The 22,237-nt window shown below is 38.0% G+C and overlaps 1 protein-coding gene across 4 annotated transcripts in view; it reads right to left on the bottom strand.

Moving 5' to 3' along the window:
* The window catches only part of Prkcq (protein kinase C theta), a 123,724-nt gene that overhangs the window by 30,237 nt on the left and 71,250 nt on the right, over nt 1–22,237 (bottom strand). For all 4 annotated transcript variants that reach the window (XM_046442368.2, XM_046442369.2, XM_046442371.2 and 1 more), the window contains one exon: nt 15,562–15,735. In XM_046442368.2, coding sequence (XP_046298324.1) covers nt 15,562–15,735 — 174 coding nt within the window. The remainder of the gene's footprint in view (nt 1–15,561; nt 15,736–22,237) is intronic.

Here is a 22,237-nt window from a genome sequence, read left to right as displayed (position 1 = left end):
GCTTATCCTCTCTCATTTGTGATATCATTTGGTGTCAGTTTGACCCTTTTGACTGGGTGAGTGACTGTCAAGTAAAACTTGGGTTTCTTGAAGTGCAGCAGGACTCCAGTACCCACCTGGAGTCTAGCTTGGGGGGCAGGATGGGGAGACCCTGCTAGTGTGTTTGGAAAGCTTGGGGATCTGCTCATCCAAGAACTCTTGGGCCTACTCTGAGCCCAGTGCAATGTGCTCTGTGATGGAATTAGCAAAAAATGTAGACACTTAAGACCAGATGGTCCTGAGGTCTGGATTTTGAGAAATCAAACTTTGAGGAATGCATAACTGTTTTAAAAGTCAATCCAAAATCCCAGTCCTGAAAAGTAGATGTAAATGTAATAGGATCAAAATTCTGTTAATGGCTGGGGAAGAAGTACTCAGAGATGAAGGTAACTTGTAGCTAACCTGGACCCTGCAGAACTCCTGGGAAAAGATCTGCCTGCTGGAAAACCTCTGGACTGACCTAGGAAGAACCAAACCAAGGAGAGTGAGACTCAGAGTGATTGATGGGAACGTGGGCTTTGTCCTTACTCAGAGCTGAGTTCAAATGCCATCTACTTGTGACTTTGGACAAATCACTTTTCCTGAGCCTCATCTCATTTGTGAAATGGGGAAAATAATATTTCAACCTTCAAAGGGTTGAAAATAAAATAATATATAATAGAAAATGGGTTTATAGCACTCACTGGATAACTGGTAGCTGTTGTAATTAGAGGAAAATAAATGAAAAGCAGGTAACACAAACAAATAAAAACCCAGCAGCTATTTCCTGGAGGAAGGACATAAACAGTCCTTTGGCTCTTGAAATAAAGATGAAAACAGAGAATTCTATTTCTTTTTCCTTTGCTATGTTTTGGGTTCTGTTCACCAGTTGAGGGAAAATGCAAAGGAGGCTGGTGAAAGGGAACTGGACTTGGTTCTGGGCAATTTTATGTGGCTACTCGTCCAGTGACGTGTCAGCTGATGCAAAAGATTCTTCCAGGTGGGTCAAACTGAAGTTGGGATGGAGTGGGGAGATGGGACCTACATACCTGCCCCAGACTTTACTTTGCCAATAATTCCTGGTGCAGAGTGGAAATCCAAGTCTTGGAACTAGGATGTCACTAACTGGCTGTGTGATCAGCTAAACCAGCCCACCCCAGGGCCTCAGTTCCATCCTCTGGAAAATGACACATATCTGTGGGACCCTTGACTAAATTCTCCATTAGTAATCGAAAGACTAAAGAACATTTTTATGGTTCTCTCATTTTCTTCTGGAAAAGATGAAACTAATAAACTGTGACTGTTAAGCACGTCACACCAAGGTAATAAAGAAGATATTGGTGAGAGAATTCTATGTTTGTAAAGTTCTAGGAGAGATGATTCAGAAAAAAATCCCACATATTCGAAATATAATTAATCTGTTAAATCTCATTGTTCCAGGTGTGAGATACCTCTAAAAATTTAAATTGTGCAATAAATATATCACTTTTGAAATACATATTATGTTTTTAGAATTCTATTGTTTTGAGAAAAGTAATAAATGAATGATTAGAGCATTTGAAAAAAGCAATGTATTTTTTTTCTCTCTACATCCACACACACACACACACACATACATACAAATATGTATAGAGAGGTTATGTAAGTCATAGATTATGATTTACAACCTATTTTAATGCAACCATGTCAATTTTGTTGAAACACTGCAGAATTGAACACTTAATGGGTTAAGGACTACATATGAACCTTTTCTGAACCTTCCTCAAAGGAGATAAGAATTATGGCTGGTTTCATTATACCCACCTTCACCATCCAATGGAAGGTCATAAAACAAAGGTCAGAAGCCTTCCTCAGTTTGAACAGTCCCCTGTGCACGCTCACAGAGCTTGGATGTTGGTTGGGTGAAAATATCTCTGTGTCTACACAGGTATTTATGGTCCCAAGGATCCTGGACTGCTTGACATTTTAATCTGTGAGCAAAGGGTGCAGGAGCAGAGTGGGTCAGGAGAGAAGGTGGCTTCAAGCTGGTGGCCATGGGGGTGGCAGGAGAACTTTTTGATTGGCGTTCGTATTTTGTTTCTGAAATGTGTCTCATTCTCTAAGAAAGAACTCAAGCAAGCCTGAAGGGTATTTGAAAGAATAGGCACAAAGGAGTAGAACTTTATGAACTCTAAGATCTTTGCCTCAGTCTAAGCATTCTGAGTCTTGGTTTATTTCAGTGGTAAAGCATAGCATTTTGTTGAGTGGTTCCTGGGACAAAGGAATTTTGCATTATGGAGATTTCCTTGCTCAACCAGGACCCTGTGGGACCAAACACACTCGGGTTCTCCTCAAGTCAAACACGTCAATTTGTAAAGTGAGTGTTCCTGCCAGGTGTGGTGGTGCACTCCTGTAATCCCAGTGACTCTGGAGGTTAAGGCAGGAGGATTGCAAGTTCAAGGCTTGCCTCAGCAACTTAGCAGGACCCTGTCATGAAATAAAAAATAAAACGAGCTGGGAGTGTAGCTCAGTGGTACATCACCCCTAGGCTCAATCCCCAGTAACAACCAAGCCATGGAAAGTAAGCCTACTTAATATCATTCATGGTCTTTGGAGCAGATTCTCCAAATGTCCTTCCTTCATCTGCTGCTTTTATTAATCAAACAGTAAAGCTGATCTAGTGCCCTGTAGGTAAAGTTAAATCGGAGCTGGGATGTGACAGTATAGTTACACGAGGCCTCATGGAAGCAGGGATTCATTGAAGATGCTGATGTGCTGTGGTTGGTAGGAGAGCTTCCGATGCACTATTTGATAGCATGAACCCACTTATTAACTTTCCATCGTACATTCTTTGCAAATGTACCTGGGGCATTTGTGCTGCTCCATCAGGGAGGCCACAAAAATGAGAGAGTCACAGGTACCCCTTGCTGTGCTGTCATCTTCTGACAACTGACTGAAGGCAATTATCAATGTGGATATTTTGTTGATAGATGGGTACTCAGACCTTTATGGGTTTTTTAAAAAAAATTTCTTGTTGCTTTAAAAAAGTATTTATTATATCCATGCAAAATCATTTAAATAAAACATCCAGTACCATCAAAAATTCAAAATAGCTTACTGTTTTTGCAGAGAATTAAGTATATTTGTGTAAAGAGTACTGTATTTCCTAGACCTTCAACAAATATTGTTCAGGCCCTGGCTGATGGAGCTCTGTGTTCCTCGTGTATTTATAAAAATATAAGATATCACTTTTGCAGGGATGTGCGATTCTAAAATTCAATTTCTTTTGTATTCATTTTCTTTGTTAGATATTTATATAAAATTTAGCAGCACCTCAGAAAACTTGGAATGGAATCACCATTTGACCCAGCTATCTCACTCCTTGGTTTATTCCCAAAGGACTTAAAATCAGCATACCACAGTGATGCAGCCACATCAATGTTTATAGCAGCTCAATTCACAATAGCTAAACTATGGAACCAAACTAGATGCCCTTCAACTGATGAATGGATAACGAAAATGTGTTATATATACAAGATGGAGTATTACTCAGCCTTAAAGAAGAATGAAATTATGACATTGGTAAATGGATGGAGCTGGAGAATGTTATGCTAAGTGAAACAAGCCAATCCCAAAAGAACAAAGTCCAAATGTTTTCTCTGATATTCAGATGCTAATTCACAATAAGGGGATGGGAAGAATAGATGTACTTTGGACTAGGTCCAGGGGATTGACGGAAGGGAAAGGGGTATGTGGGTAGAAAGATAGTAGAATGAATTGGACATTATCACCCTCTAAGTATATATGATTACATGATGGTATAATTCTAAATCATGTACAACCAGACAAATGAGCCATTATACTCCATTTATGTATAAAATGTCAAAATGCATTCTACTGTCATGTATAATTAATTAGAATAACAACAAAAAAACTGTGATAAATCAACTTTAAAAAATTACCAGTAAAAGTGATTTATTCAGCTAAAAAATGAAGAAAGGAGGTAAAAATTGTATATAAGAATTTAAAAACATTAAAATGGTTAGTGAATTCAGGAATTGGGAAAAAAATTCCAAACTACTTTTAAATAACATATTAGGTCGTTATGTCAGTTGTTTTCAGTACCAACTCCTTTAAAGCACTTTGAGCTAATTTTAACCCATGCTCTTGGTGACTGTCTTTGTGATTCCATCCTTCCTATGACCCTGTGAGGACACGGAGGGTAGGCTGTTGTTGGTAGCTGACGTGGGGATTCCCTGGGGTGCAGAGCCATGGTGAAGGGTTACATTAGGTTCCTACCTCTATTTACTAAAGAGAAAGGTGCATGCATAATCTCATAGGCATGTCCCCCAAAGAAAGGTTTTATTTGAGGATTACAAACTGTTGGGGCTGCTTTTCTGACATTTTCACCTTTGTGGTTGTAAGAAAAGGGAGGGTTTTGTCGGGGCTGCCCAAGCCCAGGTTAGACGGGAACGTGCTCTGGCAGGGGCAGAGCTTGCAGTGCTGGGGTAAGGCATGCACCGTGGTCTGTGGGGCACACTGCACGGAGTCCAGAGCAGCTCACCTAAATGAGCCGCTGATACATACACGCCCTGTGTTACCGGGGCCACACCAACACTTAATTTTGGTATCCTGGAAATTTAGGAGGCTGGAGCAATCTTGAATCTGGAGTGCTGTATTCTTTTCTTTCAATATTTATTTATTGAGCTATGAATTAAAACATCCTAGGAGAACAGGTTTATTTCCTTTTCATAAGGATATATTATTAAAAAAATCCCTGATAATAATTTGTGTACTTTTTCTATCTAAATGTAGAATATGTGTGTGTGTGCGCCTGCACTTGAGGGAAAGGGAGAGGGCTCTCTTCAAGCCAGAAAACACATTCATTAGAACCTGTTTATATTTCTACTGTAAACTCTAATTAGTAAAATTTACTACCTTGTATAGATTCATTAGTGTGTGTCAGAAGTGACGTGCCTGAATTTCTAGAAGTCTGTGCCTTGCCATAGGGACTTGGGCTCAGATGATATTTACAGGCTTAATTGTCCCATAGGATCTTCTTGCATTAACTAACAAATTAATTTCCTTTGCAAAGAAAGTACAGTAGAATTCTATTTCATGAATTTTAAAATTGCTTTCCTTGATGTGGTCAAGTTAGTGGGGAGGCAGTACAGCAACACCCTGACTCCCCAAATTTGTAGCTCTTGGACCTGTTCATTTATTCCCTTGAGCCCACCCCTTGTTCCTTATCTATAAATGGACACAATAACAATGCCTACTTTACAGGTTGCCATTAAGATCGAATGAGTTAAAATATGCAGCGTACCCAGAACATGGTGTAGCACAATGGTAATTGCTCTATAAACCTCAGATATTAATTGCGTTTCTTATTATGGTTATTACATATAATATTCACACAGATACATAGTGAGAAATGTGGAAAGTTCCAGGAACAGACTGAGTTTTAATGAAAAAGATGAGTTTTCAGGAATATGGGTTTGTGAAAATGAACTTCTCTGTTTAATGTTTGAAACTTATTAAAATATCACTGCTTATGAATTGTCAATAAAAAAAGATGAAAGGAGATACTCAAATTCCTACCTCTGGGTGCCTTTGAATACTATCAGATTTATTCTTTTTAGAATACTTTCTGTACTTTTCAATATTTCAGTATGTTTTGATGCTGTTTTAGAATTAGGGAAAATTTCAATGAATTGAAATTTTTCTAAAAATCTTAATGAATTTTAATAAATTCAATTTTAATGGAATATTTTTTACTTTGACTTTTAAAAAATTATAAGTGAATGCTTACCGCCCCTCCACCATGAGGTCTATGTTTAAATTATTCTATGTCTAAATGGCATAGATTCTCAACATTTGCAAACAGGGATTGTGATTCTTGTTCAGATTAAGGTTACTGAACATCAAATTCACAAAAATAGGACAAGCTAGCTCTTTATATTTGTCAATGTCAATGTCAAAGAAAGTTCAGAGGAGACTTTGGTTCATGGATAGGTAGACATCGGTGTTGCCATTGGTGGGAAAACTTAGATCCGGGATTTTAAGTCAAGGAGGATGCTATCCTTTTTAGTTCACCTAGGTTGAAACATCACACTTAGACACTGTGCGGAAAACATGACCATGTATAGAGTAGCAGAGTCACCTAATCAGATGTGAAACCAGAGTTTAACATGTTTGGGTTTAAAAATAATTTAAAAGTTTCTATTAATCAAATGAATTTTGCAAAAAAGATAAGCCTTCCAATTATAATCAAAATAACAGATAGATCTTTAAAGGGAAGACTAATTAAAATAAAAATCTATGTTCACAGTCTGAAGAACAGATGATGAAGGACAAGACAGAAATGATAGATTTAACAAATTTAGTCCTATCATTCTCATGGGGACGGTACTGCATACACAAGTATCAGTTAGAGAAGGTAAAGGTCCTAGAGCTGTCAAAACACGTCAATATTTAAAAGTAAGATTGTGTTTTAGAGGAGACATAGCACATGTTGTGAATATTCTAGAATTAATAAAAGGGGAATTGAAAAGATGGACTTAAAAGTTAATTTAGCTTTACAGTGTTGCCCTTATAATAATTATGTTTTTCAAATAAGAGAATGAGTGAAAGACCAGGAAAATATAGCTAGTCACATGTCAAATAACTAAGAGAGCAGTTGCCAAATGTGCCCAGGATAAATGAGAACTTTATAGCATTAAAGAAATTAGCTAGTCATTTTATCAAACCAGCAACAATTAATTTTGAAAATACATGGAGGAGTTGGAAAATATGATACAAATGAGGTCACCTTCCTCTCCAGAAAAATAAGGTGGGTAAAGAATAATTGCAGTCATTTCTTTTTAGGTATCTTTTTTCTTCAAAGTTAGTGAACTAATAAATAATTTTTTTTCATAAAAGAAGATTTTCAACCTCTGAAGAATAATATTCTTTATATTCATTACAAAGCATCTAAGTAGAGTGTCCTCTGTCAAATGTATGTAACATAGGCGGCAATGCCTAGGATTACAGAATGACTGTATGGAAGCTGGAGAAGAGACTTCAACTCTAGTTTGGGATGTGTTCTAGAATAGTCAGTGGAAAGAGCTGGGAATTCCACCCAAAGAACAAAAGGGAGCTGTTATGCATATATAAAATTAAGTAATCTATGTCAAATATTTAGCTCTGTGACTGGCATGTAGCAAGAATTCCTTTCCTGTTACCCTTTCTTACATGCATTGTTATTATCTTATCACAGAAGGAAGAAAAGCATTAAGTGCATCATAGTTGAAATAGAAACAGTCCCATCATTTTCAAGGTCTGGACAGAGTTCCAAGGGACCCTGCACTACAGATCCAAGTGTCATAAATCAAGCTAGCCAACTATTCAATTGTGCATGTTCCATGTTCCTATGTTTGTGCTTTTTCTTTCTCCCCTCTCCCTTTTCCCCCATCTCTCTCTCTCTCTCTGTGTTGAGAAATGTTCATTCCTAATAATTAAGGAAGTCAGCGACAGATTTAGGATTCCTCTAAGTTCAGAACCAGTTGAATGGCCACCTGGGGAAAACTCCCTCCTGCTCATCTCCAGGACAGAACCTAGGAAAACTTCCACGTAGGCCTGGGGCCATTTGGATGTGGAGTTCCAGGGTCCTGGAGTGTGGTTTAGGAATGGAGATGGGGTTAAGAGGGGATGACCCCTTGGGTACATAGGGAGGCATGTGGTTGGAGAAAGGCCAAAGAGGATTCTACAGCGAGGGCCTTGGCAGTCTCCTCTTGCTGAGATCTGAGATATAAGACACCCAAAGGAGAATTCTCCAAATTAAACCAGTTTTGAGTTGGGTTTGGTGTCTGAGTCTCTTGAAATCTCAACTTTACTAATAATTTTGGATTGACTGTAGAAAAAAGCCACAGGGCTGTGAGCAGCCAGGCTTCTCGTCTTTTGGATCACAATTTCCTTAGCTGTGAAATGAGGGAATCTGACCTACTAACCTCTACAACCCCTTTCTCCCCTAAAATTCTTTATCCATGAAGTCTGTCATAAAGAGAACAAATGAGTATGCCAAATTCAATTAGTTGTTATAAGAAAGATGTTATAAGCAACAATAAGATGCACCTCAATTGGTGAGTGAGTAAACTAACTGGCACATACACACCATGGAAGGTATGGAACCATGTGTTTCTAAGACGCCAAGCTGGAAAGCCAATATGGCCATATTTTGGTCTGGTTTCTTCCTATGTTAAGTATTTCCCATGATTCATCGCTTCAACCTGTGGTCCTCATCATCTGGAAGACAATCTGTATAACCACTGAATCTGCCTGCCCACCTCTTACTCCTTAACACTTTACCATCTGACACCTTCTGCTCCTCCCAAATTGCATGTTCAACACTTTTGATCGTCAACTTCTTCAATCGATATATAGTGTTCTCTCTTTTGAAATTCTTTCCTCTCCTGGTTTCAATCATCCTTACTCTTTGGGTGTGTACCTCTTAGCTCCCTAAGTGATCCTCACTGACACTATCCCCCCTGTTCTTCCTATTTCCCAAGGGTGGGATTTTTTTTCCTTGGTTTATACTTGAACATTTTCAGCAGGTTTATTCTCTCATATATTCCCAGTTTCAACTGAAGAAATGTACTTATTACTTCTTTGGGATGTGTACTGTAATCACCTCAAATGTGATCTTAGGTTTAATAAGGAACTGCATCTCTTACTGCCTATTTTATCTTATTATGATTAGTTTGTGTGTGGTACTAGAAATTGGACCCAGGGCCTCATGCATGCTAGGCAAACACTCTACCATTAAGCTATATCCTTGGCCTTAAGTGCCCTATTTTAAGAATAAATTATTGTTGGGAGCAGCACATGTTAAACTGCTCTATGTTATTTATCATATGATAATTCCCCTGTCATGTATGATTTTGCTTTCTTTGGTTTCAGTTACCCTTGGTCAACTCTGTTCCAAAAATATTAAATGAAAAATTCCAGAAATAACCATTTAGTAAGTTTTAGATTGTGCATTGTTCTGAGAAGCCTGAAAAAATCTTGTGCTTTCCTGTTCCATCCCACTTGGAATATGAATCATCCCTTTGTCCAGAGTGTGCAAGTAGTATATACTTATCCATTAGTTGCTTAGTAGCTTAGTTTTTTTTTCTTTTTTGTTTGTGTTGTGCTGGGGATCAAACACAGCGGTGGTGTCATTTGAGGCATTTGAGGAAAGCACTCTACCAACTGAGCTATATCTCTATCCCCACTTAGTAGCTTAGAAAGCAATTATGGAGGAGATAGTTTTTGAGTAAGCTCTCAAAAGAGGATATGGGGTTAAGGGGGGATGACCCCTTGGTTACGTAGAGAGACATGTGGCTGGAGAAAGGTCAAAGAGGGTTCTACAGTGAGGGCCTTGGCAGAGGGAGAGTAGATTCAGATGAGAGGCACTTTCCTGCAAGACTCTCTGGAAGGATGTTACAAAATGTACATGTCTTGTAGGAAACTGGTGAAAATACTTATGGGGCTTTGGGAGGAAAACAGTTGACAAAGAAGTAGATTGATAATAGGGGCCCATAAGTCATGAAGAAGCATTACAGAGTCACAGAAAGGTGAGAAGGTATCTATGAGTCTGAAAACCAGGTGTGTAGGAAGCATGTGGCATGTCAGATGCACTGTTTTTTTTTTTCTTATTAGCTAAAGAATTCTTAAATATTTGTTAATGCCCCATCATCTCCTATAACTTTGGACACAATACCTTAAGCAAACTTTGTAGGCTCAACATCAATTTACCACAAATTTCCTCTAATAGTTTTAGTGAATTTACTATCAATTTCTCTGCTGAACCAGTTTCATTGTGCAGGAAGGGCATCTGACCCCCATTTAAGTGATTCACCATTTGTGAAATAACAATTTGTGGGGGCACCTTAAGGAAAAGAAGCTTATTAGTTGCTACAAACAGGGACAGCCAAAGAGTTCACTCATCTTAGCACAAGGGACAAGTCTTCTCAAGGATGTGGTTTGTGTAGCTTTTTCTTTTCCTTCCTAAAGTTGTGATAATTGCCAGGGCTTCTAACTCAATTGGAAGATTTATGGATGGAAGCATCTTTATAATCTTCAGAAGAGGCAGTCTTCTGAATCAATGCTTGAAATTAAACACCTGCTGGGAATCTTAGATGGATTTCGCTTTCAAATCATGGAAATACCAGAATGACATACTTTAAAAAACAAACAAACAAAACCCCCTATCAAATCGAGGGAGTTTTCTTTATTTTAAATAATAGTATCTTAACAGTTAGTGTGGCACTTTCTCCTCAAAAGATTTAAACAGCTCTGCAAGTGCTATTTTTTTTTTAATTCTTGCAACCTACCTTTATTTTAGTATTTGTCCAAATTATATGATTTATGTAAATTCAGTCAAGAATCATTACATACCACATACATTTTTTTTAACACCATCCTTTAGGAGGCAATAAATAAATAAACAAATTAATAAATAAATAAGAGAGGGGGGAGGGAGGGAGAGAGAGGTGTGGGAGATGCTAGCTAGCAGCCTTGTTCAAAGGGCCTTAACCTGAAGCCATAATCGGAAGTGAGGCCTTGTGAGTCCTATAAATAGAAAGTGAAACTCAAGTTTTCATTCTCATAAAAAAGAAGTTTCAAAGTACTATTGATGATGTTCAGCTGGCTCAGGTCAGCTGTGTGGGAGCCAGGGCAGTGGTGTCATGCAGTGGACATGAGAGTTCTGCCACCCGTAATGGACATTTGCAAAACCCACAGTGGCTGTCACTCAAATTCATCCCAGGGAGGGACCCAGAGCTGTTCTCCTAGGACTGAAATCTCTTTTAGGTGTGAAATTCTAACACCTCTTAAATTACAGTTCAGATTTGAAAACAGGCCTTTTGGAATTCAAAGGAGACACAAGTGAAGGCAGATCTTGGTTTACTTTTAACATGTAAGAAGAAATTATTTCCTTCAGATAAACAAACAAAAAACCCAAAACAACAACAAAAACAAACAACTCCTCACAGTGTTAGGGGTCTTCTTTTCTTTCCAAACTAGATTTTGGAACTAAGCCTTCTTATTTGAAATGTTTTATCAGGGACAGATCAGAGATCTTTGGTTACTTGAATTATTGATCTTTCTTTTACTCTAGAATAATTAAAAAGAGGGAGGAAATTATCTTTCTTCCTATTTCCTCTTCCTTGTAGGTGAACATTTAGTTACTACAAAGGTGACGTGTCACTGAGATACTCACAGTATGTGAATATCTGGACCAATATTTGGACACGGACAAATGATAAGATTGAGCGCTCTTCCCAGTGACTGCCAAGTGATCTTAGGCAAGTTTATTATTCTAAAGAGCTTCAGTTTTCTCATGGGTAAGATGGGGATACTAATATCTACTTTGTGGTGTGGGATTATCAGAATTAAATGAGATGCCATATTCAAAGTTCCTAGGAAAATATCTGGCACAAAATAGGGCCTCCATGAAAGGAGTCTTCGTAAATTGTATTTTCTTTGTTTTAAAATATATGTTGGGCCAGGTGCGGTGGTGCTTGTCTGTAATCCCATCGATTTGGGAAGCTGAGGCAGGAGTATCATAAGTTCAGGGCCAGCCTCAACCACTTAGTAAGGCCCTAAGCAAGTGAGCCAGACCCTGTCTCAAAGTAAAAAGTTATAAGGGGTGGGGATGTCAGTGGCAAAGCATCCCTGGTTTCAATCTCTGGTATTACAAAAAATAATAAACAAACAAATAAAAATGTATGTTGGCACAGAGATGGCTGGTTGTCTACCTTTCTTAGAAAAAATATTCTAAATGGTAATGTGTTCAGCTAAAAGATTTCGTTTTCAACCTTCCTTGTAGCTGCAGAGGAGTCAAAGAGATGAAGCAGAAGTTTTGTGTAGGCTTTTTATAAGACAGAGAGAGAAAGAAAGAGACACTTCCATCTTATTTAAGACATTGTTACTAAAAGACAAATAAAATTTCTAATGGACACATATATTATTTCACATTTAGATGATTCTGAAATTAAGAAATGGCTTATTTACAGTTTAAAAATAATTTTGTTTACCGAGAAAACTAATAATGCATCTAATTATTAATAATATCTTAAAATCAAGAAAACAGAATATTATTTTTCCAAGTTAGGTAGATTTTTTCCCCCTGCTTAGTAATTAGAATTATGTAGGAAAAGTAAATAGCTTTATAATTTGACTTCCATATTGGTTTAGAGTTTTACATTTTGGGGGGAAAATTACAGTAAGTCCCCATAAAGAATTTGTTGAGTTAATTTAATGGTGACTTTTGAAAGAAATTTGTGAAATGGAGTTTCAAACTTTCATGTTCAATTTTTTCTAGATGGTTTTAGTTCATCCATGATTGAATTCATTTGAAAGATTTAGGACGATCGCTCTTTCAGATAATTTTATTGTGGATTTTTTCTGTTTAAAATATAAATAAATGTAAATAATAAGAACAAGTACTGAACATATAGGCCCAAGGTCCTGTAGTGTACAGATTGGGGGCATACATACTGAAGACGATACTAAGAAGGGATCATGCAATTTTAAACCTTATGAACTTTCATGTGAGTCATAGAAAATAAAAATGTTAAGAAATAATACAGAATTGTTAGTAAAAAGTGAAGAATAAAAAGTTGTTCTTTCCTCTTGCTAAGGCAATAATAACCCCTCATTATGCTGATCTCATTAGACCGTGTTGCCAATAGTTTCTGTCAGAGTTTGAATGATGTACAAAGTCATTTTGATTTATCACTGAGGCAATTGATTTGCACGATTCTTTTGAGCACTCCGCTTCAGAGTTGAGTTTCTGTGTCACCAATGCTGTGTTTTCCCACAGGGTGGCTGGTCTACACCCACCGGCCCCCTGCATTTTGATTCCTCTTATGTATCCTGAGCAGGAAAGAAGAGGGGGCTCAGAGCTGGGAATGAGCAGAGCTGGGAATGAGCTTTGGGTTCCAAGTCCACAGCTCTTTCAATCTTTATAGCTTCCTAAACTCCTTCCCCATATTTTCCTCCTTCCACGGGTCATCATCCCTCATCTGTGAACTTTAAAAATGAATGATTTAATCCATGTGCCCTGATAAATAACAAGTAACTTCCCTCAGCTCATCCTGAATACTCTGATATTCAACAGGTGGGCTCTTTGGAGGTAGAAAGTGGGCAAGATGTTTTCTCTGAAAGGTGACAAGTCCCTAGAGAAGTAAAGGGTTAATCTTATCTACTGTCTTTTGCTAGTGTGCAAAAGCGACTGTCCTCTTAAGAATATTGCTGCTTTTTACATTCACTCGGAGTATTTCATCAGTTATTCTGTCTGACATGCAATGCCTGAATAATGAATCAGGACATCTCCAAAGCAATGACTCAGGGTCCTTGGCAAAGTGTAACACAGGCTTTTTTTTTTCCCCCTTTGCTTTCATCTCTTTCTAAAGGATTCAATTCCTAGAAATCTAAGTGCTGAGACAGTCACAGTTACATTTGATGTACACATTCTCAACCACTTTTTTTTTTTCATGTCATGTACTCTGCTGATGTATTTACTTCTCTGGTCTTGTTAAAGATTCACAGCTTTATGGAATTGTAGGAACATCCCCCTTAAGAGGGTAATAAATAAACACACCCAAGGCTCTGATAGATAAGCAGGAGAAGGGAATATAACTCTTTTTACAAAGTGGGGTTCCTAACAGCTTTCTCCATAAGACAGGAAAACAACCATACATTCAAAACACACACACACACACACACACACACCCCTCTATCATGAATCTATCATCTATCTATCTATAGATATAAATATAGGGAAAAGATGTCAATTTAAACTCGATTAGAAGCCTGGTCTGAAAGTTTATTTAGCCATTTGCTACAAGCCTCACAAAATTCCAAGAGGAAAAATGAGATCATAAGTGACTCCCTGGGTGCACAGTAAATCTCGGATACAGCCCAGGAAAGGTGGCTGGTTTATCAATTTGATTTCAGGTAACATACCTACACCACTTAGACCAACAGATATCTATATCACCAGGAGGAAGTTTCTACTAGGAACTCTCTAACCCTCATTACCAGAAATTCTGCCTCCTCCTAGCTGTAAGAAAGGAGGCTACTTTCTCTTACACAGCTTCTCACTACCCCCTTATTACTTCATGCTTTCCCTCCTGACCACCCCTCACCTCCAATCCACTGCCCAACATCCTTTTTGCCTATTCAAGTTCTGATTTCTTGTTTCTCTTGGCTCTGGTACTTGCAGTCTGCGCTCTGATTTAATATTACTCACACTCTCAGAAGTATTGGTCCTGCCTCTTATTGGAGTATGACATTCTTGTGGTCAGGAACTATATTCTATATTTCTATATCTTTCACAGAGCTCAGGAAGCACTTGGTCATGGTCTGGTTTCTCCTTATTCTATGATGTATGCATCATACATTGATTTGTTCATTAGACATGTGTTGAAAATTTCCTGGGGGTGGGGAAGTGGTGATGGAATCTAGATCCATCTACTTCTCAGGACTGAATTCCCACTAATTCTTTCTGTGGCTGAAGACACTTCAGAGGTCCCAGTTTCATGACTTGAAATAGAAAAAGGGAAACAAATCCCACCCTTTGTGCTCTCAGACCTTAGCTACGGGGTCCCACATGGGTCTGCTTATTATTCCAGGGTCTGTAGAACAGGGATAAGGCAAGGAAGAGTAGAAAACTTAGGAGATATAAAATTATGCCTGTGTATGAAGGCACATCCTTGAGGATGTTCCTTCCAGTGTTATTTATATCAGAGTAAAACAAAACAGAACAAAAAGTTAAGAAGTGTTCTAACTAGATAAACTGTGTTGCAGAAGATATTCACAGATGTGAGGAAATGAATATAATGAAAGTGTTGAAAACTCAAGTTATTAAATGGTAGGGATTTATGGTGGGTTGCCATTTTTATTTGAAGAAATCTATGGGAAAGAGGGAGAAACGTAGAAAGATAAACTTTGAAGTATTAAGGGTGATTATATCCAAGTGGTGATTTTTATCAATAATTTTCTTTGAGTTTATAAACATTTTCCAAATTCTCTACAATGATCTTGAAGTCAAGAAAAAAAAATCATTTAAAGTTATTTCGTAAGGAAGAAGGAGACCAGGAGGAGAGTCCCATGGCCACTTTCTCTGCCAGGCTTTAAGAGAAAATTCTCAAGAACATATGCACTTTAATCTCTTTTCCAACTTTTGTATCTTTAAATATGCACACAGTAGATGAACCAAGTGTCACATGACCCCCTTCAGGTTACTGACTGTTTAGAAGCCTGGTTGTTATGTTAGAGCAAATTCTAGAAAAATGAGTGAACCAACAAACAGATCCAGAAGGAAAGGCCTTTCCCAACAGACTATGTTAAAAAATCAGAAGTAATATTTCCACAGTGTTTAGAAGAGATGAGACTTTTCTGGATGGATGCGTGAGAGGCTGACTGAAAGGTAAGATAAATATGAACCAACTCCCCCGTGTCTCCAAGTGACGGGGCCACCAAGGCATCACCCTTGGGACAGGCTGGAGAAGGAAGAAGGTGTCTGAGCAGAAACCATACCTTGGTCTGGAACGTACAGAACATGTGAGTTAGAAACGGATGCTCCCAGGCCAAGGATAGGACTCTCTTTTCTACCATGGTACACTCAACATCGTCGTCCATCAAAACCACATCCTTCTTTAAGGCTTTTATTGCAAAAAATTGATTGGTTTTCTTGAACTCCGCTAGGAAGACCTAGAAGGAAGGGGAAGAAGGAACTTTACTTTAGAATTTGGATTTCCACTCATTGAAGAAGAGACAACAAAGTGCCAAGAGAGGCCTGTGTTAGACAGTAAAAGAGGGGCCTTCTCCAATTTTCATCCATCCCGATAGGGTGTTACTGAGACACAATGGACCACCTCACTAGTTTAGGGATACTGCATCATGGTTTTATTTTTATCTTCATGTCTTTCCAAAGGTTTCACAAAATTATTAGGCAATTAAATGGGCAATTCCCAGTGCCTGAAAAATTCTATTTAAAAAAGAATGCCTGACTATCCAGGAACCAAAATGTGGGTACTGAGAGACCAAATACACATTGAAGGAAGAAAAGTGGAATACTGGAGAGAATGGCTGAACTTGAAGCATCACTGAGAATCCACACAAATAAGCTATTCCCCTCAGCCAGCTGTGAAAGGCAAAAAAAAAAAAAAAAAGAATACTTGTGGGATACAGTCTATATGTACATCAGAAGCAAAAACCCTGTCATCTGGTCACACAGAAACCTCAGGACCTACTATGTGTCAGACAGTCTGCTCTATGTTTTATGTGTGCTATCTAATTTTCTTATCCAATTTAATTTTTAGCTTTTAACATTGCAAGACAGGTATTGATAATCGAAAAACACTGAGTTCAAAGCATCACTTAAACTTGCTCAAATTCATGGAACTACCCAGAGCAAGATATAACTCCAGAGTCTGCTTTTGCCACCTGATTTCACATGTTTTATGTCAATGGATACCAGATGGCATGCAACGGAGAGCTGCGACAACTTTAGATTTACACACGAATAAGCAAAGAATTATTGGCAGTCGTAAGAACATGGCATTTGGGTTAAAAAACCTCCGGCTCTGGTTTTTGTTTCACAGACATTTGCTGGTTGTGGAAATATGGGCAAAGCAATTCACCTCTCTGGGGCTTCAGTATTCTAACCTGTGAAAGAGATAACAATTGTGGCATTCCCCATTGTACAGGACTACCGTGGAATACAAATAAGATACCACACAGGAAAGTAATTTGTGAACTACAAAAACACTCTCTCTAAATGAGAGTTATTAATAGCACTTGTCATTTGTCTCTTTTGCTGACTTTTAGGGAATGCTGAAGTCAATGATGCTAAGCCAGAACTGATAAAACGAGTGTCTGGAATATTAAAATAACATGGTGCAGACCCATGACTTTGTGGTAGCTGGCTTGATAGAGGGGGTGGGCTTAGATGAGAATTCAGGAAAATGAATGATGTTTACAGCCCCAGAACACCAGATGTTTGTTCTCCAGGGCTTAAAGAAAATAAGAACATGAGTATGGAGGTCGGAGATTGACTTTTTGGTGAGGAACCATACTTTCCATACAGAAACAAAATCAGAGGAAACACAAGTTTTGGAGTAGTCTCAGGGTTGCAAGAAAGGGAAAGATGGCTGTCTTATTTTGCATCAGTGTTTCCTCTTTTTGTCCTCTTAGGGTGCAGAGCCCCAGGGTCCCACTGGAAAATCAGGCACCCAGCTTTGGAGGTAGAGAAAGGATACCCAGATTTTTTTTTTTTTTTTTTTAATTTTTTATTGTGGGTTGTTCAAAACATTACAAATTTCTTGACATATCATATTCCACACTTTGATTCTAGTGGGTTATGAACTCCCACCTTCACCCCATACACAGATTGCGGATTCACATCAGTTACACATCCATTGATTTACAAATTGCCATACTAGTGTCTGTTGTGCTCCGCTGCCTTTCCCATCATCCACCCTCCCCCCTCCCCACCTCTCCCCTCCCCTCCCCTCCTCTCTCTCTACCCCCTCCACTGTATAACCCTGAGGGTCTCCTTCCATTACCGTGCAATTTACCTTCTCTCTCCCTTTCCCTCCCACCTCTCATCCCTGTTAAATGTTAATCTTCTTCTCCTGTTCTTCGTCCCTACTCTGTTCTTAGTTACTTTCCTTATATCAAAGAAGACATTTGGCATTTGTTTTTTAGGGATTGGCTAGCTTCACTTAGCATAATCTGCTCTAATGCCATCCATTTCCCTGTAAATTCTATGATTTTGTCATTTTTTAATGCAGAGTAATACTCCATTGTGTATAAATGCCACATTTTTTTTATCCATTCGTCTATTGAAGGGCATCTAGGTTGGTTCCACAGTCTTGCTATTGTGAACTGTGCTGCTATGAACATCGATGTAGCAGTGTCCCTGTAGCATGCTCTTTTTAGGTCTTTAGGGAATAGACCAAGAAGGGGAATAGCTGGGTCAAATGGTGGCTCCATTCCCAGCTTTCCAAGAAATCTCCATACTGCTTTCCAAATTGGCTGCACCAATCTGCAGTCCCACCAGCAATGTACAAGTGTACCCTTTTCCCCACATCCTCGCCAGCACTTGTTGTTGTTTGACTTCCTAATGGCTGCCAATCTTACTGGAGTGAGATGGTATCTTAGGGTGGTTTTGATTTGCATTTCTCTGACAGCTAGAGATGTTGAGCATTTTTTCATGTACTTGTTGATTGACTGTATGTCCTCCTCTGTGAAGTGTCTGTTCAGGTCCTTGGCCCATTTGTTGATTGGGTTGTTTGTTCTCTTATTGTCTAATTTTTTGAGTTCTTTGTATACTCTGGATATTAGGGCTCTATCTGAAGTGTGAGGAGTAAAGATTTGTTCCCAGGATGTAGGCTCCCTATTTACCTCTCTTATTGTTTCTTTTGCTGAGAAAAAACTTCTTAGTTTGAGTAAGTCCCATTTGTTGATTCTAGTTATTAACTTTTGTGCTATGGGTGTCCTATTGAGGAATTTGGAGCCCGACCCCACCGACTGTAGATCGTAGCCAACTTTTTCTTCTATCAGACGGCGCGTCTCTGATTTGATATCAAGTTCCTTGATCCATTTTGAATTCACTTTTGTGCATGGCGAGAGAAAGGGATTCAGTTTCATTTTGTTGCATAAGGATTTCCAGTTTTCCCAGCACCATTTGTTGAAGATGCTATCCTTCCTCCATTGCATGCTTTTAGCCCCTTTATCAAATATAAGATAGTTGTAGTTTTGTGGATTGGTTTCTGTGTCCTCTATTCTGTACCATTGGTCCACACGCCTGTTTTGGTACCAGTACCATGCTGTTTTTGTTACTATTGCTCTGTAGTATAGTTTGAAGTCTGGTATCGCTATACCGCCTGATTCACACTTCTTGCTTAGCATTGTTTTTGCTATTCTGGGTCTTTTATTTTTCCATATGAATTTCATGATTGCTTTCTCTATTTCTACAAGAAATGCCATTGGGATTTTGATTGGCATTGCATTAAACCTATAGAGAACTTTTGGTAATATCGCCATTTTGATGATGTTAGTTCTGCCTATCCATGAACAGGGTATATTTTTCCATCTTCTAAGATCTTCTTCTATTTCTCTCTTTAGGGTTCTGTAGTTTTCATTGTATAAGTCTTTCACCTCTTTTGTTAGGTTGATTCCCAAGTATTTTATTTTTTTTGAAGATATTTTGAATGGAGTGGTTGTCCTCATTTCCATTTCAGAGGATTTGTCGCTGATATACAGGAATGCCTTTGATTTATGCGTGTTGATTGTAAATCCTGCCACTTTGCTGAATTCATTTATTAGCTCTAATAGTTTCTTTGTAGAGCCTTTTGGGTCTGCTAGATATAGAATCATATCATCTGCAAATAGTGATAATTTAATTTCTTCTTTTCCTATTTTTATGCCTTTAATTTCTTTCGTCTGTCTAATTGCTCTGGCCAGTGTTTCGAGAACTATGTTGAAGAGAAGTGGAGAGAGAGGGCATCCCTGTCTTGTTCCAGATTTTAGAGGGAATGCCTTCAGTTTTTCTCCATTCAGAATAATGCTAGCCTGAGGCTTAGCATAGATTGCTTTTACAATATTGAGGTATGTTCCTGTTATCCCTAGTTTTTCTAGAGTTTTGAACATAAAGGGATGCTGTACTTTGTCAAATGCTTTTTCCGCATCTATCGAGATGATCATATGGTTCTTATTTTTAAGTCTATTGATGTGGTGAATAACATTTATTGATTTCCGTATATTGAACCAGCCTTGCATCCCAGGGATGAATCCTACTTGATCATGGTGTACAATTTTTTTTATATGTTTTTGTATCCGATTCGCCAGAATTTTATTGAGGATTTTTGCATCTAGGTTCATTAGAGATATTGGTCTGTAGTTTTCTTTCTTTGAAGTGTCTTTGTCTGGTTTAGGTATCAGGGTGATGTTGGCCTCATAGAATGAATTTGGAAGTTCTCCCTCCTTTTCTATTTCCTGAAGTAGCTTGAAAAGTATTGGTATTAGTTCTTCTTTAAAGGTTTTGTAAAATTCTGCTGTATATCCATCGGGACCTGGGCTTTTCTTAGTTGGTAGTCTTTTGATGGTTTCTTCTATCTCCTCAATTGATATTGGTCTGTTTAGGTTTTCTATATCCTCCTGACTCAATCTGGGCAGATCATATGACTTAAGAAATTTATCTATGCCTTCACTATCTTCTAATTTATTGGAGTATAAGGATTCAAAATAGTTTTTGATTATCTTCTGTATTTCTGAAGTGTCTGTTGTGATATTGCCTTTTTCATCCCGTATGCTAGTAATTTGAGTTCTCTCTCTTCTTCTCTTCACTAGCATCGCTAAGGGTCTGTCGATTTTGTTTATTTTTTCAAAGAACCAACTTTTAGTTTTGTCAATTTTTTCAATTGTCTCTTTTGTTTCGATTTCATTAATTTCAGCTCTGATTTTAATTATTTCTTGCCTTCTACTTCTTTTGCTGTTGTTTTGCTCTTCTTTTTCAAGGATTTTGAGATGAAGTATGAGATCATTTATTTGTTGGTTTTTTCTTTTTTTAAGGAATGAACTCCAAGCAATGAATTTTCCTCTTAGAACTGCTTTCAATGTGTCCCATAGATTCCGATATGTTGTGTCTGTGTTTTCATTTATCTCTAAGAATTTTTTAATTTCCTCCTTGATGTCTTCTATAACCCATTGATCATTCAGTAACCTATTGTTCATTCTCCAATTGATGTATGCTTTTTCCTTCCTTCTTTTATCGTTGATTTTCAGTTTCATTCCATTATGATCAGATAAGATGCATGGTAATATCTCTACTCCTTTATATTGTCTAAGAGTTGCCCTGTGACATAATATATGATCTATTTTTGAGAAGGATCCATGTGATGCTGAGAAAAAAGTGTAACTGCTTGATGTTGGGTGGTATACTCTATATATGTCAATTAGGTCTAGGTTATTAATAGTGTTATTGAGTTCTATAGTTTCCTTATTCAACTTTTGTTTGGAAGATCTGTCCAGTGGCGAGAGAGGTGTGTTGAAGTCTCCCATGATTATGGTGTGGTGGTCTATTAGACTCTTGAACTTGAGAAGAGTTTGTTTGACGAACATAGCTGCACCATTGTTTGGGGCATAAATATTTATGATTGTTATGTCTTGTTGGTGTATGGTTCCCTTAAGCAGTATGTAGTGTCCCTCTTTATCTCTTTTGATTAACTTTGGCTTGAAATCTATTTTATTTGATATGAGTATGGACACGCCTGCTTGTTTCCGAAGTCCATATGAGTGATATGATTTTTCCCAACCTTTCACCTTCAGCCTATGTATGTCTTTTCCTATCAAATGCGTCTCCTGTAGGCAGCATATTGTTGGGTCTTGTTTTGTGATCCATTCTACTAGCCTGTGTCTCTTAATTGGTGAGTTTAAGCCATTAACATTTAGGGTTATTATTGAGATATGGGTTGTTCTTCCAGCCATATTTGTTTATTTCTGTTACTAAACATTGTTTGTTTTCCTCTTTGATTGTTTCCCCCCCCCCTTTACTGTCCTACCTCCCACTGTTGGTTTTCATTGTTATTTTCCATTTCCTCTTCCTGTAATACTTTGGCTAGGATGTTTTGAAGAGATGGTTTTCTAGCTGCGAATTCTTTAAACTTTTGTTTATCGTGGAAGGTTTTAATTTCATTCTCCATCCTGAAGCTTAATTTCGCTGGATGCACCATTCTTGGTTGGAACCCATTATCTTTCAGTGTTTGAAATATGTTATTCCAGGATCTTCTAGCTTTCAGAGTCTGTGTTGAAAGATCAGCTGTTATCCTGATTGGCTTGCCCCTAAATGTAATCTGCTTCCTTTCTCTTGTAGCTTTTAAAATTCTCTCCTTATTCTGTATGTTGGGCATCTTCATTATAATGTGTCTAGGTGTGGATCTCTTATGATTTTGCACATTCGGCGTCCTGTAGGCTTCTAGGATTTGGGATTCTGTCTCATTCTTCAAGTCTGGGAAGTTTTCTTGTATTATTTCATGGAATAGACTGCTCATTCCTTTGGTTTGGAGCTCTGTACCTTCCTGTATCCCAATGACTCTTAAGTTTGGTCTCTTAATGTTATCCCATATTTCTTGGATGTTCTGCTCATGGTTTCTTAACAGTCTTGCTGAGCTGTCTATGTTCTTTTCCAGTTGAAATACTTTGTCTTCAT

This window comes from Marmota monax, unplaced genomic scaffold (assembly GCF_021218885.2).
Source record: "Marmota monax isolate L192 unplaced genomic scaffold, Marmota_monax_Labrador192_F-V1.1 WCK01_AAM20220418_F8-fsc00072, whole genome shotgun sequence".
Classification (NCBI taxonomy): Eukaryota; Metazoa; Chordata; class Mammalia; order Rodentia; family Sciuridae; genus Marmota; species Marmota monax.
This window is presented reverse-complemented; position numbering and strand designations above follow the sequence as displayed.